A 17,658-nucleotide genomic window follows, 5' to 3' on the forward strand; every position below is an offset into this window, starting at 1 on the left:
GGCACTAAAAGCCATACGATGAAATAATAATTATTATTATTTTAAGGTTATTGACTTTACCTCCCACTAACTACTTTTGCGGTTTTCGGGGACGCCGAGGTGCCTGAATTTAATCCCGCAGGAGTTCTTTTATGTGCCAGTAAATATAGCGACACGAGGCTGATGTTTTTGAGCACCCTCAAATACTACCGGACTGAGCCAGGATCGAACCTGCCAAGTTGGTGGCGGAAGACCAGCGCCTCAACCGTCTGAGCCACTCAGCCCGGCATTAATTATTATTATTATTATTATTATTATTATTATTATTATTATTATTATTATTATTATTATTATTATTATTGTTGCGAAAGCTCAGTTGGAAGCCATATTTTTGGTCATACTTAATTAAGGTAAACGCCTCAAAGACAATATGCATGGCTATATCACAGGGCACAAAAATTTGTGTTTGAATGTAAATGATGCCCCAGTAGAAAAGGTTGAAGATCTTCTGTTACTTTAGGCAGAAACTGAGAATGGAAGATGTACGCGCGCATAATTCTCGATGACAAACGAATGTCAAACGCCCTGAGGCTTTTGAAATGTGGTGTACGGCATTTGGCGAATGATTGAAGTGACTTGGAGGGATAAGATGACAAGATGCTGAAGTTCTACATCGAACAGAACAAAGCAGATATCTAGTGAAATTGATGCGCAGAAGACGTCGTACTTGGTGCGGCCACACGTTAAGCCAATTCCTAGATAATGACAACAAGACCAGTAGCGGCGATTGGAAATTAGAAATGGGGAGGTGGGGCACGAAAATGTATAGGCAACAAAAAATACCTAGGTTTGTGGGATGTAGTGTACGGGGAGAGATAGCTTACTTCAAAATTGAAAGAAAAACCCCCTACAAAATGGTAAGTTTGGTTTGATGTATGTAGTGAGCGGGGGGGGGGGGGGAGAGCTTACGTCAAAATAAAATAATAAATAAAAATAAAAAACACTACAAAATGGTAAGTTTTTTATGCTTTCTGAGCGAATTTCGACATAGAGATGAAGGTTTCTGATAATATTAGACATGTTTCTGAAATTAATAACTGGTTCGATAGAAGGCAGTTCGGGTTTAGGAAAGGTTATTCCACTGAAGCTCAACTTGTAGGATTCCCGCAAGTTGTAGCAGATATCTTGGATTCAGGAGGTCAAATGGACTGTATCGCGATTGACCTGTCTAAAGCATTGATAGGGTGGGTCATAGGAGACTACTGGCAAAAATGAGTGCAATTCGACTAGACAAAGGAGTGACTGAATGCGTTGCTATATTTCTAGAAAATAGATTTCAGAGAATTAGAGTAGGCGAAGCTTTACCTGACCTTTTTTTTTTTTTTTTTTTTTTGCAAGTTGCTTTACGTCGCACCAACACAGATAGGTATTATAGCGACGATAGGACAGGAAAAGGCTAGGAGTGGGAAGGAAGCGGCCGTGGCCTTAATTAGGGTACAGCCCCAGCATTTGCCTGGTGTGAAAATAGGAAACCACCGAAAACCATTTTCAGGGCTGCCGACAGTGGGGTTCGAAACCAGTATCTCCCGAATACTGGATACTGGCCGCACTTAAGTGACTGCAGCTATCGAGCTCGGTGACCCTGTAATAATCAAGAGGGGAATTCCTCAAGACAGTATTATTTGGACCTTTATATTTTCTTATATACAGTATATAAATAAATGATATGAGTAAAGTGGAATCAGAGATAAGGCTTTTTGTGGATGATGTTATTCTGTATAGAGTAATAAATAATTTACAAGTTTGTGAGCAACTGCCAAATGACCTCGATAATGTTGTGAGATGGACAGCAGGCAATGGTATTATGATTAACTGGGTTAAAAGTCAGGTTGTGAGTTTCACAAATAGAAAAAAGTCCTCTCAGTTTTAATTACCGCGTTGATGGGGTGAAAGTTCCTTTTGGGGATCATTGTAAGTACTTAGATGTTAATACAAGGAAATATCGTCGTTGAGGCAAGCACACCAATGGGATTGTAAATAAAGGGTACACATCTCTGCACATGGTTATGAGAGTATTTAGGGGTTGTAGTAAGGATGTAAAGGAGAGGGCATATAAGTCTCTGGTAAGGACCCAAGTAGAGAATGGTACCAGTGTATGGGACCCTCACCAGGATTACTTGATTCAAGAACTGGAAAAAAATCCAAAGAAAAGCAGCTCGATTTGTTCTGGGGGATTTCCGACAAAAGAGTAGCGTTACGTAAATGTTGCAGAGTTTGCCTGGGAAGAATTGGGAGAAAGAAGACGAGCTGCTCAACTAAGTGGTATGTTCCGAGCTGTCAGTGGAGAGATGGCGTGAAATGATATTTTTAAATAAAAAATGCTATTTATTCGGACCCCTGACCCGGCCGGGAATCAAACCCGGGGCCGCCGGGTGACAGGCGGACGCGTTGCCCCCTACACCGTGGAGCCGGTGGAATGACGTTGGTAGACAAATAAGTTTGAGTGGTGTGTTTAAAAATAGGAAAGATCACAATATGAAGATAAAGTCGGAATGCAAGAGGACAAACTGGGGCAAATATTCATTTATGGGAAGGGGAGTTAGGGATTGGAATAACTTACAAAGGGAGATGTTCAATAAATTTCCATTTTATTTGAAATTAATTAATTATTTTCTTGATTGATTGATTGATTGATTGATTGATTGATTGATTGATTGATTGATTGATTGATTGATTGATTGATTGATTGATTGATTGATTGATTGATTGATTGATTGATTGATTGATTGAAAAGGTTACAGTCTACCGAGTTAAGTGGGGTAATCATAGTTTACTGAGATGTGATACAATACCATACAATAAAACTTTCGCCTAAGGAACAATAATCGCACAAGTATTACAATTAAATATAAATACGGCATGATTATACAATCAAAATAATTCAGTATTTGACTACACACGAACAAAGTAACAGACACTAGATAGAACTACGCAGACACATTGACTCGGTGAGACTGCAAGACTAACAAATCCGCGCGGCAAGCGGGTGAATCAGACCTCAGTTTCCAAAACTTTCTCAAAAAATATACCCCTGCTACCCTTCTACACAGCACATGATACACATTACTGCGCTAGTCTCCACTTCTTGCTGTGGTGCTGTACGAATCGATTAGTCGCGAGGAACGACATTTTGTGCGTATTTCCACTAATTATTTTTCTGTATTAAAGAGATTAAAGAAAAGAACTAGCTTTCTACAATTCGCTTTTTTTTTTTTTTTTTTTACATAATTCCCATAGTTACTTCCTAGTTACAGGCGGCTGAAATGGAATAAAAATGTTATGTTTTCTCTAATTGTCGCCACTGTGGAAGACATCGGTGCAAGCAGCTATGTATGTAGCAATGATCTTGTGATTCGGAACGACTTCGTGACAATAGGTCAGTCCTTGGACTGAATACTCGACGATGACGTGAAGTTTCATCAGACACCGAATTATATTGCGCGTGCATATAGTCCATCCGCAGCTGTAGTCAGTATGTTAAGTTTAATTTCGCGTATCTTCCAAGACCACAGCGCAGACCCGATAGAACTTACAACTACGAGGTTTTGACAAAATACTCTGCATCTAAGGGATTATCACTTATCGCAGAGTAATTGGTCATTCTTTTTATCTCAAAACTGTGTCTCCTCCGATAAATAAACCCATGCTCGTTGGTAAATACACTGTATACAGTAGCTGCATTGTGAAAAATAAGAAATGCACGTACATTTTTAACCCAATTCTACAGCTGTTACTCGGCAAAGAATGAATTGCGCTGTTTGGAAGACATACAGTGTTAAGAGCAAAGAATATAATGTGCAAAATATTGACTCTGTATGTTATTATTAAGTACAAAAATATGCTACGAAACTGCGTGCCTGAAAAAAAAAGAAGTAGTACTTAACAATTTTAGCACGCGATTACTCGTTGCTGTAATGTTGCTTACCGAGAGAAAAAAGTTCCTGTTGCCAATATTAGTAATAGTGTGAACAAAGTGGATCCCTGTTTCTCTTTCCTAAAATTGGTTTAGAAGGGATCAAATGTCGTATTTGTTAGTTCGCTATCTTGAGATAACCAATGCAAAAGCAAGGCTAGCTACATTATAGGTGTCGTTATATTGATAGTCGTTTCTTTCTGTGTAGTAACAACGATAGATTGAACATTTCTTAACATACAGGATTACGTCGAAAAGACAGACATGTAGTTGATTTTAGAGACTACGGATCCCAAACGCGGTAATGCTTAGTATGTGTATTGTATTTACGTAGTGGAAAATGTTTCTAGAACTGACTTTACACTAGAATAGCAATATATGATATTTTTTTGCTAGTGGCTTTACGTCGTACCGACACAGATATGTAGGTCTTATGGCGACGATGGGATAGGATGCGGCCTTGGCGTTAATTAAGGTACAGACAGCCCCAGCATTTGCCTGGTGTGAACATGAGAAACTACGGAAAACCATCTTCAAGGCTGCCGACAGTGGGATTCGAACCCACTATCTCACAGCTGCGCGCCCCTAACCGCACTGCCAACTCGCCCGGTATATGATAATTCATAACTTCGAATATTAACATATAATAATAATAATAATAATAATAATAATAATAATAATAATAATAATAATAATAATAATAATAATAATAATAATAATAATAACTTTCTTAATCCGTTTATCCTCCAGAGTTGGATTTTCCCTCGGATTCAGGGAGGGATAGCACCCTACCGCCTCAAGGGCAGTGTCTCCTGGGGCGTGAGACTTTGAGTCGGTGGGGGATACAATTGAGGAGGAAGACCAGTATCTCGCCCAGGCACCCTCACCTACTATGCTGAACAGGAGCCTTGTGGGGGTGGGGGGAGATCCTAAGGGATAGACAAGGAGGAGGGAAAGAAGCGGCCGTGGCCTTAAGTTAGCAACCATCCCGGAATTTGCCTGGAGAGAAGTGGAGAAACCACGGAAAACATCTTCGAGGATGGCTGAGGTGGGAATCGAACGCCCCTCCCCCCTCTACTCAGTTGACCTGAGGCTGATTTGAGCCCGTTCCAGCTGTTGTACCAGTTTTCAAATTTCGTGGCAGAGCCGGGAATCGAACCCGGGACTGCATGGGTGACAGCTATTAGCTGATAATAATAATAATAATAATAATGGTTTCTACGTCCCACTAACTGCTTTGACGGAATTTTGTCCCTTAGGAGTTCTTTTACGAGCCAGTAAATTTACCGACACGAGGCTGACGTATTTGAGCGCCTTGAAATGCTACCGGACTGAACCAGGATCGAACCAGCGAACTTGGGCTAAGAAGGCCAGCGTCCTACTGTCTGAGCTACTCAACCCGACCTCCTTGGCTGATTGATGGGAGTTGAGGCCTTTGGTTGAAAGGGTTCCGGGTTCGATCCTTCGTCTGATTAATTCTTCTTCCTCGGCGACTGGCTATTTATATTATTGTCCCAACACTCTCCGCTCTTCATATTCAGACAACACAACACACCACGCCACCAACCACCACAGAATTACTGATTGCATCACTCCACATAGCGTTGGCGTCAAGAAGGGCATCCATCCGTAAAACATGCGTGGTACAGTCATACCCGCGACCCCACAGATGTGGAAACAGCGGCGGATTAATAATTAAAATAATAATATATTATATTAGCCCGCCTGGTGGCCATGATAGGTAAGGCGTTGAAGTCTAAACGGTCTGACGCCATGATTAGCCGGTTCGAGTCCCGTTGGTCGAAAAAATTTCACCATCAGAATGTTGGGCGGCAGGGTAGCGGAGGTGGTGGTATAAAAATTCTAATCACTAGATTGCGTGCCAAAAGCCTCGATTAAATTTCAAACCTCTCGGCAGTGCTCATATGGAGTGAGGGCATATGACGCTGTTGATGGTGATTCGTCCGTCGGAAGGTGACGTTAAACTTTGAGCAGACCCCTTGGTACTATTCGACAGGAGTAGGCTACGTGCCGGCACCGGGTTTCACCCTCTCCCTTCCTACTATCATATGTCACGTCATTCATTTCATCTCATTAACTCCTCTCAAGAGGTTGACGTCAGGAAGGGCATCCCTGCCACTACAGATTAACCTCACCTCACGTAGAGAAACGGGACAAATGGTTGGACAAACAAAACAAACAATATATTATATAACCGTGTAAGATATATCCTTATCCATAGTACCCTCTATGATCTCAGACTCTTTCGTATTTGGTTTACGCCAGGCAGTTCCTTCTCATCTGATACAAAAACACTCAATATTCCTGCAAATATTACTATTTTCCAGTATATTTATTTGTACCGTGGCAGAAGCAGAGTTATATGCATATATATAAAGATGTGCAAAAATGTCTATTGAAAAGATGAAGAAAATAAAAAAATGAACTTTGCACCAAAGGCTCATATTGTGATGCACCAGAAATTAGCAACGTCGAGTGTGTTTTTTGTCTCAAGCAGCTCTTATGGGCCGTCGTCTGCACTTCACCATAGCCACAGAATATCCCTACTTGTGCAGAGTGATCTTTCATCTAGTAAAACCCGAGTGCAGCCTATTTAAAGATCCCCAAGTCTCCATATGTCCACCTGGTAATTCTTTACGACGTGTTTTCCATCGTCCAAGATGCTCAACCGTAGCCCGCCACAAAATGAGTCTTGCTTGCTGTTGTGTTCCTTCAAGTTTCTGTCTGGTCTTCAAGAAACTTTTGCGTGAACTTAATAGTGATGGTGCTGGTTGGAGTCCATACAGTGGATGAGCTTGGGATTTTAATGATGTGGTCTCCTTGCGGGCTGCTACCTCACGTTTTACTTACATGTTTAGTGGTAAACTGGAACCTGAGATGTTCGTTCTTCGTACTGAAGTACGGTTTGTTCCCCACTACTCCACAATGGAAGTATTCTGTACGAAGGCCTCTTCTAACAATTTCTAGGCAGATATTTTTCTGCAAGGTGATTTCTGCTTGCTTTGTGAGTTTTGGTGCACTTCCTATTTACTTGGAACCGAAATTCGTCATTCATCTGATGCAGTGAAAATTTTTCTCGCACTACGCTTTTTCCTTTTTTCTCTGTTTTCCTGGTGAAAGCCATTAACAATATTTTTAGACAGTAAAATGATCGCGATTCGCGACTTTGCCGATATCATGTACGGATTTGCCCGTAATGGAAATTTACCAGTTTTCTAAGCACTGTTGACGTATTTCTCTCGTTCACGTTCCGTGTCCACCTACGACTGATTAACTGGATAGAAACGTGAACCATCATGTGCAGAACAACGGTTCCCAACAACGGAGCCAACAGAGCGCATAGCAATCATTTTTTAAATTTTTTATTTGCTAGTTGCTTTACGTCGCACCGACACAGATAGGTCTTATGGCGACGATGGGACAGGAAAGGGCTAGGAGTGGGAAGGAAGCGGCCGTGGCCTTAATTAAGGTACAGCCCCAGCATTTGCCTGGTATGAAAATGGGAAACCACGGAAACCCATTTTCAGGGCTGCCGACAGTGGGGTTCGAACCTACTATCTCCCGAATACTGGATACTGGCCACACTTAAGCGACTGCAGCTATCGAGCTCGGTGCATAGCAATCAAATCAGTTGTGCAAAAGTAGTAGTGTACCACTGGAATGACGTTCATTTTACGCCTTGGTTTTTTTTTTTTTTTTTCGACCGCGTGCCAATACGAAAGTAGTAGACCCTACGTAATGTATCACGATGAGCCACTGAATTAACCTTTATTATTGGAGAAATATGGAATACTGTAGAAATATTTTGTAATTGATTTCGATAAGATTTTGTTATATCGTATAAGCTACTAAAATGTATTGTAATCATGGCACCATTCAAGGAGAAAACAGAATATCTTCAAGGTTTTCATGTGAAGCTCCCAAGCGCCCTTCGTTCCGAAAATAATCCCTCAGTATACCATCTGGCTTGAAGAGATTGGAGAGCAAATGGCTGTGCAGTTTGGGTCACGAAGCTCTCAGCTTGCATTCGGGATATAGTGGGTTCGAACCCCGCTCTCTGTCGGCAGCACTTTTTCGTTGTTTCCCCATTGTCACACCATGACCAGGAAGGCTGGGACTGAACCTTAATTAAGGCCACGGCCGCTTCTTTCCCACTCTTAGCTCTTTCCTATCCCGTCGTCGACATAATAATAATAATAATAATAATAATAATAATAATAATAATAATAATGCTTTTAACGTGGGCCTAAGGGTTGGATTGAGTTCCAGCTCAGCATACGTAATAACATTTGAGGAGTTATCTGTTGGGCGAACTATGGCTGTAGCTGCGATAATAGATTTTGTCGAGTAAGCACCAAATGACTCACCAGAGATCTTTGACATGCCGACGTCGTACGAAATGGAGTGTGCTGTGAACTTCTGATCGCCCTTCAAAATCCGCTTACCTCTGCAGAGTATGAACGCGATCGTGGAATGTGGAGACACAAATCTGTGTTTCTTCCCAGTTCACCATAAGAATACTAAAAATAAAATATGCAGTTATTATTACTATTATTATTATTATTATTATTATTATTATTATTATTATTATTATTATTATTATTATTACGAGAAGTTCTAGATAGAAATGCATTAGATTACATTTCAAGCCTTAAATGTTCTTCATAGTAACCCTGGCGATGAAAAAAAAAAAAAAAAAAAAAAAACGAAGAAAATGCATAACGCGGAAACTCTGCTTCGTTACTTTAGGTAAGTTTCATTCTGTTAGTGTGGCAATACTGCTGTGTCAAAAAATGGCAGACAACGAGAAGGAGGAGTCTATGAATTTGGTAACTGTCACACATTTTTCGCCGTTTTATTTAATTCGTTTGAGCAGGACGAATGTAAAACATGTTTATTTCAATTTTACTTGAGAAGTATGATGATGTCATTTCTTTTTCCAGCGTGCTTGTTTGCTGACAGTTCATATTTGATTCATCATGGATTTAGTTGACAGGAAATAGAGGTTATGTTCAATGATTCCCGTGTCTTCTTTCTTATTGCTTATTATTTTATTATTTTATTTCAGCAAATGGAATTTGAGTGGGTACTGCATGAGGAAGTCCATGCAGTCCTGAATCAACTTCATACAATACTAGTTGTAAGTAGAACAGCCTTGGAAGTTATGTTTCCTTGCTTTTAAGACGTATTTTTAAAACACAACGTTCATGTCATCGAGTTTTCAAGTAAGTGCTGTAGTTGTATAGGATATTGTATGATATTCACCCAGTACGTGGAGTATATATTTCAAGCACTGACATTTCGGGACAGTTTTGCTTAACTGCAGAATCCGTCCTATTTGATGTGTGCAACCAAACCATGTGGTGCAGAACCAAAGAATATGTGAATGAGGAAACAACATTGTAAGCTCAGACGTCTGTTATAAAGGTCCAGAGACGATTATATTTTGTTGGTAGATTCATAGAACATCATTTCGATAGGGGAATTGAAAGGGGCCCACATGTGCTTTTCAGTAGTTGTGCTTATCAAGAGCAAGATATCTTTCCTGACTTACTAACTCAAACTATGACTTAAACATTGCAATATCTCATGCTATTAATCAGTTGTCTTTCATTTGATTGTGCTAAACATGGGGCACTTTCTAATTGATACACACATATTCATCAGTTAACTCTTAATTTCTTCAATTCTCAAGCTTAGAATCCCAATCCTCTGTTTTATGCAATCAAATGATTAGTGCTTTAATGAAAATAACTTGCTTAACCCAGGAGTGATGGCGCGGGTTATTTCGTGATCTGACACAAATTGACTTTATTAGATTTTGCTTATTTTTAAACTTGGTTGCCACATACTGCTCCCCACATTCCTTGCCTTTTGTCTGAGGTCAGTGGCATTGCAGTAAAGGTTCTTCTTTGTTAGAAAAAGGGATTACTGTCAAGCGGTGTAATAAAGTGACTTGTTAGACCCCACGCCACCAGTCCCGTTTGTCGAAGTACTACAGGAACAATGTCCAGTGTACCCAGTGAGTTACTTGTGTAATCATGTTAGGAATTAATTCAGTCAATTTATCGCTGAAATGAGTTATGAAGAGTATGAGGCAAGGTTGTCATCTCTTTTATAGTCTGTGGAAGAGGAAGAAGTTTTAGTTGGAGTGAGGATGAATCAGAAGTACGGTAGTGGACTCTTACAGTGATAGGGACAGAGTGCTAATGAAGTAGTAGTAAATATTAGTGATGATGATTTACCTTGCTCAACAGTTTTTGACCATAATATGAAAGGATAGTGTTACAAAATGGACAAAAATTTCTCCTCCTAAAACCTCACGTACTCGAACCCACAACATTGCACTCATTTACTGGGAGTCATACTCACAGCAAGAAGTTCATCACCTGAAAGAGCTTGAGGCATTTTTACACGAATAATATGTTGCAACTTGTTGTAAACTGTACGAACCTGGTAACTGAAAGAGTCAGAGGAAATTATACTTGCAAACAAATTATCAAGATTTTATGGGTTGTCGTGAAGAGGATAATTATTTCCAGTAGCATACCTAATTATTTTGCAAGGGCCCCTCCTTACCACCCAGGGATATACTGTAGGAATAGCATTATGTAGTTACCAGAATCAGAGGCTGACAGCTGAATCAAGATAAGGTATTTAATAAAGATTATTCCTGCGCATGATAAATTTTTACTTTTGTAGCATTCATATGCTGTGAAGCTAATCAGTAACTTATTTGATATTTACATTTATTTTTGATAACATATCATGCTATTGAGTTCGTAAACCTAATACATCAATATCTGATACATAAAAGTAAGTAATTTTGTTATTAGAGCAAGTTCAATCATAAAGGTCAGAAAGTACCCCACGTCTGTCCAGGGTTAATCCAGTACTGGAAACCATCCCTAACTTGTAGTTAATGCATGACATTACAGAATTACTTCTTTTGATCATTCAGAAGTTGTCCAAGTCCAGACTGAGGCTGTGTGATAAGTAGAAACTCTGGTAATCTTGTTAGATAATTAGGTAAAACTCAGTGGACTAGTATTGGCTACTGAATGTATGATTTGAAGTAGTGTATCGATTCATTCAACTGTTCGTGTGAAATGAATCGCAGTAATGGTGAGCTCACGGCACATGATTCAGCTGACTCTTAGCAGGCAGTACTGAGTGGTGCACACACGGATTGGTGAGACACAAGACACACTTGGTTCATTATCGGTACGCTGGACATTGCCGGGGAGCCGAACTTCCGCTGCGGGCGAGACGTACTGAAACATGGCTCAGTGAAGGAACGGACTCCCACTCTCAGCTTATTTGAAAATAATACCCACTTGCGTTCACTGTCCTCTTATTACTATCTGCGTGTCACGAGAAGTCACGGGACCTTGTAGGTACGGCACGAGTAACAGATACTATACTAAGCTACGGATATATAAACAGTGCGAGCTCTCTGAAAGAGATGGGTTTTCATTACTAAACTGTTCATTGTACAGCACTTACAGTAAATGTGTAACTAAAGCACAATTGCACTACGAATTTGAAACTTCACGGCAGCACCTTAGTTCACAAGAATCACCGTGGACGGAACCTACGTTCATCGTTAGGCCTTGAGACTTTAGATCTTGCAGATCTTGTTTCCCATAGGTAACCTGAAATATTTGGCCCAAATAAACGAATGCATAATTCCAATATAAATGAAATTACAAATTTTCCAGCTAACCCATTCTTGGTTGCCAGCGTTTTGCTCTAGTGTACCAATTTGGGCTCGTCAGTTGGCAATTAGCACACCTACCAGGACGCATGGCAAGTTCTTATGGTGTAGGCCACAGGTAATGCCAATGCACTATGAGAGACTCTGTCTCTATTACAAAAGTTCAGTAGTGGTACAAGACTATTTCTGAGAGAATGTGCTGTGATGGGATCAGAGAACGATACCCTATTGTGCTTAGTGGCTTATTGAGGTCACCTCACATTGCTACCAATTGTTGATGTAAACATAGGTTGCAAGGTGAAGATAATTTTTCACCATTGGTTTCTTTACAGCATTCCCAGGTTTTCCTCATTTACGTAAGTAGCTGGAGAGAATTGATGTTCAGTGGGCTCTAGCAAGACAGATGCAATCAGCTGGTGGTGTTCTTAAATATGACAGAATCTCTGACATAATGATTTTAATTTTATCATTTTCACGTAGAAGTGTCGACTGTGAGAGTATTTTTTAGCGTATTTACAAGGGCAAAAACTCTAAAAGATTTCTGGAAAAAAAAAAAAAATGTTCAATAAGGCCAGTGCTTTGAGCATAAATCTAGTTCAGAAATGTATGAAGAGGCCTAAGGCAGTTACAATGGAGAGTCATGAGTTCTAAAGCCCAGATACATACAGTATTTCAGTAGCCTATTTATAAAATAGGCTACATGCAATATTTCAGTATTATAAATTAATTAATAACAGAAATGACATAATTGAGTAGTTTGTCCAACCTTTGTCGCATTTCTCTACGGGGTCGGATATGAGATGAGATTAATCTGTCGTAGTGGGTTTTTATGACCGGATGCCCCACTGTGGGTGGGGGAGGTAGAATAAAATCCACGGTATCCCCTGCCTGTCATAAGAGGCGACTAAACGCGGCTCCAGGGGCTCTCAACTTGGGAGCGGTGGTGACCACAGGGCCCTTAGCTAAGTCCTGGCATTGCTTCCACTTATTTGTGGCAGGCTCCTCACTTTCACCTATCCTACCCGACCTCCCTTGGTCAACTCTTGTTCTTTTCCAATCCCAACGATATTAGATCACTCAAGACTTAGGGAGTCTGTCATTTTCATGCCCTTTGTGGCCCTTGTCTTTCTTTGGCCGACCGGGCAAGTTGGCCGTGCCGTTAGGGTGGTGCAGCTGTGTACTTGCATCCGGGAGATAGTGGGTTTGAACCCCACTGTTACCGGGTGAGTTGGCCGTGCGCGTAGAGGCGCGCGGCTGTGAGCTTGCATCCGGGAGATAGTAGGTTCGAATCCCACTATCGGCAGTCCTGAAGATGGTTTTCCGTGGTTTCCCATTTTCACACCAGGCAAATGCTGGGGCCGTACCTTAATTAAGGCCATGGCCGCTTCCTTCCAACTCCTAGGCCTTTCCTATCCCATCGTCGCCATAAGACCTATCTGTGTCGATGCAACGTAAAGCCCCTAACAAAAAAACCCACTGTCGGCAGCCCTGAAGATGGTTTTCCGTGGTTTCCCATTTTCACATCAGACAATTGCTAGGGCTGTACCTTAATTAAGGCAACGGCCTCTTCCTTCCCACTCCTAGGCCTTTCCTATCCCATTGTTGCCATAAGACCTATCTGTCTCGGTGTGACATAGAGCAAATAGAAACAAATTTCTTTGGCCGATATCTTCATTTTTTGAAGTGTCAGATTCCTTCCAATTTTTCTCTTCAATTAGTGTTATAGAGGATGGTTGCCTAGTTGTACTTCTTGAAACAATAATCACAACCACCACTATGACCAGCTGCCTTTCCTGATGTCAACCTCATCAGAGGAGTTAATGTAATGAAATGAATGACATGATATATTATGATATAATAGAAAGAAGGAAAATTAGAAATAAAAACAGGAAAAATTGGTAAGTTAAAAAACAAGTCATATTATGAGGCTCATATTGTTCAGCATGCTGTGGTGGCTAGATGTATTTAAAGGAGCTATTAAATGAAGTATAAATGGAAGGACAGATAATGAGCAGAGGTAGGAAAAGGGGGAGAGATTAAGGGATGTGGGGGTAAGGGGAGTTGTCTAAGGTGGATCAGGGGGGCATTGTGGTAGGAGCAAGTAGCGCGAGAAGGTGTTCTTTCTATAGACTTCATATATCCACATCGAACTGAGGAACTTAGGTCCTACAGTACATCTTAGGAGCTCATATGTCATATATGCCGCTATCCACCTTTGGATGTGCCGATAAAACAAAAGCATGTTATTCCTTGCCTAGCATTATTAAAGATCCTTTTTATCACAGTATAACAAGGCAACCCTCAAGATTTAATATGTTGAATCAAGTTCCTTAACTCGTTCTTATCCATTAATTCAACATCATTATATGTGATTTCAACGCTCACAGCAGGAGTGTACAACAACTGTCACGTTGCTTATGAACTTCAATTGAATATTTCATCTTCATGAAAGTGTTACATTTTTACATATATCCTTTAGAGTGTGAACATTGTCATACATTTTGTGTTGTGTGTGTTGATAATTGTATACGTTTTGCCCTGCTCTTTCAATCAGCTGATGATGGCACCAAATGTGTGTCAAAACCCGTCCCGAATTAAACATGTTGTAACATAAGTTTGTGCAACTGTATATCAGTGTATTGATTAGGTGAAACCTCTTAACTCTTTTTTTTTTAACATTGTCGTTCCATGATCTGTCAGTAGACTATGTGCGCATTTTATGTGCAGAAAGATACGACTGTGTCAAGTGTAAACAGCAATCTGTGTTGTTAACAAAATTCTGCAGTGATGAAACTTAAATACCGTGAAATGACAAGCACGGACAGTGTACGTAATCCATGTAGTCTCATTTTCTTTTCTTCCTTAGTTACTGATATAATGACCAATGGCTGCAAATAATATATTAAAAGTAGAACAACAGACATGAGAAAGAAACTCTTGTAAATATTACCAGTGAAAAATATATACTTTTGAGCGGGTCCCACACAGTCTTATGTGGCCCTGTGCTGTACCGTAACATCACAAGTGTGATTTGATTTCTGGCTGGGCTCTCACTGCTTGTTAACATCTCTGTCGGTGTTCATCAAGGTTCATCCTTCTTGCCCTTACTCTTCAGCCTTTGTATGGATATGTCGACAGCTGACATTGTCTCCTCATCCTTGGACACTCATAAATACAGATGATGTGCAGCCTTGCATTCAGCAGTTCAGCACCACATACAAAAACTGGGAAAAAAGGCTTGGTTCTCTCTGTTGGCTGTTGAGTCACAGCCTATTCTAGTCCAGCCTCTTTTTCCAGTTTTGCACCTGATGCTGAAGTGCAAAACTTCTGAAAGTACCACATCATCCACATATAGGAGTGTCCAGCGATGCAGAGATTAAATTTGGCCCCCAAACAAATGGCACCATTACCAGTGATGGTCAGACTTTACAAAAAGTCGCCCATTTTAAATATCTTGGATCTTTGCGGTCACATCAAATAATGATGTTACCTCTGACACCCGACTGAGGGTCACCTCAGCATGGTCCAAGTGGAAACAGGTAACTGGTGTCCTCTGCAATAAAAAGATACCTGAAGGATTAAAAAATGAAAGGAATAGAATAGAATGTCATCCTTTGGACAAGGAAACGTGGACAGATCCTCCATGCTATAGAAATGAAGATTTTGCTGGGACTCTCATAGACCATGACAGAAATGAAGATGTGCGACATAGGCTTGGTGCGGCCCCAGTCGTAGAGAATTAAAGAGAGGCTTGATTCAGGTGATACGGCCATGTCATGCAAAGCAACTTCAATTCCATGATAAAAATGCCCCTCCAGCTTGGATGCCGACCATGAGGGAGACCACCAAATCGGTGGATGGACAACATCATGAAAGACATGCATACTGTGGACTTCAATCCTCAACATTGTAGACAAGGCCAGATGGTGAAAATGGAGCCAAACAGCAGACCCCATTTGATGGGAAAATGGTGGGGAAAAAGGAAGATCCGTACATAATAGTTCAGTTATTACACTTTTTGAGTCTGAGATAAAATTTTATAGAAGCTCCTAATTACCTGTGTGGTTTTTTTTGTTCATTTATACTTTGTTGTCATTTATTTCCATATTCTTAGTCTTAGTCTCTCTCACTGTCTCTTTATGTTCTAAAGTTTAGTCATTTTCTGTTGCAGGAATGTGCTCGTCGGTTTCCTGTGCCCCTCTGTGGTAACGATGGACCACAGAAGCAAGATAAGTTTGTGTTAACAGCCTTACCAGAGCAGATCAAATGTATTGTGACTCTAACGGGGGACAGCATCTCATATGCAGTAAGTTGGAAGCTATTATACGCTATTCTCTGGGCCACATTTTGAGCAGACTAAAGTGGAAGAGTGTATAGGGCAGGGGAAGACACGGGTGAGAGGGGCTGTGCCTGCGATGTCACAGGGTAGGAGGAGGGAAAGCGAGCGCGCATTACATTCCTCCTGTCAGCACGAATTACGGCAATGATGTTCCCAATGCGGAGCTGACATACTTATTCAGTATGTGTCTTGACCATGTTGGTGTAGACACGATCAAAGTCTGTTTAAAACAGCAGTGACGGAATGGGCTTCCACTAATACGAATACTTCATAAATTCATTCTTTGAAATGTGCTGAAGTTATAGTCGGTGAGCTGTGCTGTGTTGTAGTACACCTTTCAATCCCACGCTGGTTCATTTGGCAACCAAGGCGAGTGTGATGAGGAAATGACATTACTTACAATTCAGTCTGTTCTAAAGGTGGCCCGGAGTATGACAGGCAGATGTGAATGGTACAGGGAGAGAGAGAGAGAGAGAGAGCAATGCAGAGAGGAAGTTAGGACAAACATAAAGACACAAAAGACCAAATACAAATTCCTCTTCTTCCATTACCCATGTCCACAGAGCTCCTGGGTTGGGAGTTGGTCTTTGACCTACATTTCTCCCCCTCATTGTCTTGATCCACTTTAACGCTTCATAGAGGCTATTATTACTGTGGGCTCGCCACACCCCGAGGCATTTTATACCTAATTGCCAGGTTTCAATGAGGCTGCCCCATTTCTTCCACTTGGGGGCCAACACCCCCTTACAGGAGCTCTTCCACCCAAAGCTATTGGCCCCTTTGCAGACCTGTGGATAGAGTTTGAATGAACAAAATCAGATATTGCCAATTTGTTTTCTTCACGTACATTCGATTCAGTACTACTACATTTGTGATCCAATTTATCCACCACCGGTCGTGTTAATATCAGAGTAAAAAGAGACCGCATGTGAAAAGTGTTTTAGACGTAGACTGTGACGAATTTGTAAGTAATTTAAGAGAGGATTCTAGTGATGCAAGAGACAATGAATCTTCTGATCTATAGGGAATCAAGGCTGTTGCAAGTTCAGATTAATGAAATACCTAGGCCTACTTGCTAATTTTCATGGCAAGTATATTTTATAGCAGTGATAGATGTATTGTTATTATCTCAAACATGTTGAAGCAAAGCAGCTATATCCGAAAAATTTACAAGCTCATATTTGCGTATAAAGACCATGTGGACTTTGCGGAGTGATATGACATGTTTGTTTATGCCTACGTTACTCTTTCGATGGAAGGAATTTTAATTTCATTTTTTTCAAAATAAGCATACCTAATTAGCAAATTGAACTTTAGAATAAAAATATTTTCTAAAAGTAATAAAGATTCACGATTTTGCATAATAGATTGCATTTTATTGTGTTCAGTAACTTGTTATGGAATAATAACAAAAGTATTAAAGTTGGTAGGATTCTTTTTGTAGCCAGATATATTCCCTTGCCGTTTCTGCTTCCTTTGTATGAATTAAGCTATCCAGCGACGGCTCTTCTTCAGTTTTGTGCGGCTAATACCCTGCTTTGTTGCTATTTCATGTGCTTAAAAATCAGATAAATTGTGACAATCGGGATGCTGTTTCATTCCAAGTTCAGCCTCCATCGGCATGTGGGT

The 17,658-nt window shown here is 40.5% G+C and overlaps 1 protein-coding gene across 3 annotated transcripts in view; it reads left to right on the forward strand.

The window, feature by feature from the left end:
- rogdi (rogdi atypical leucine zipper) overlaps positions 1-17,658 on the forward strand; it is an 88,002-nt gene that overhangs the window by 35,862 nt on the left and 34,482 nt on the right. Inside the window, exons 1-3 of one of the 3 annotated variants that reach the window (XM_068229989.1) lie at positions 8,659-8,722; positions 9,042-9,113; positions 15,862-15,996. In XM_068229989.1, coding sequence (XP_068086090.1) covers positions 9,045-9,113; positions 15,862-15,996 — 204 coding nt within the window. In that variant the 5' untranslated portion in view covers positions 8,659-8,722; positions 9,042-9,044. The other 2 variants (XM_067156878.2, XM_067156880.2) reach the window with 2 other exon arrangements.

The sequence above is a fragment of the Anabrus simplex genome, chromosome 13 (genome assembly GCF_040414725.1).
Source record: "Anabrus simplex isolate iqAnaSimp1 chromosome 13, ASM4041472v1, whole genome shotgun sequence".
Lineage (NCBI taxonomy): Eukaryota > Metazoa > Arthropoda > Insecta > Orthoptera > Tettigoniidae > Anabrus > Anabrus simplex.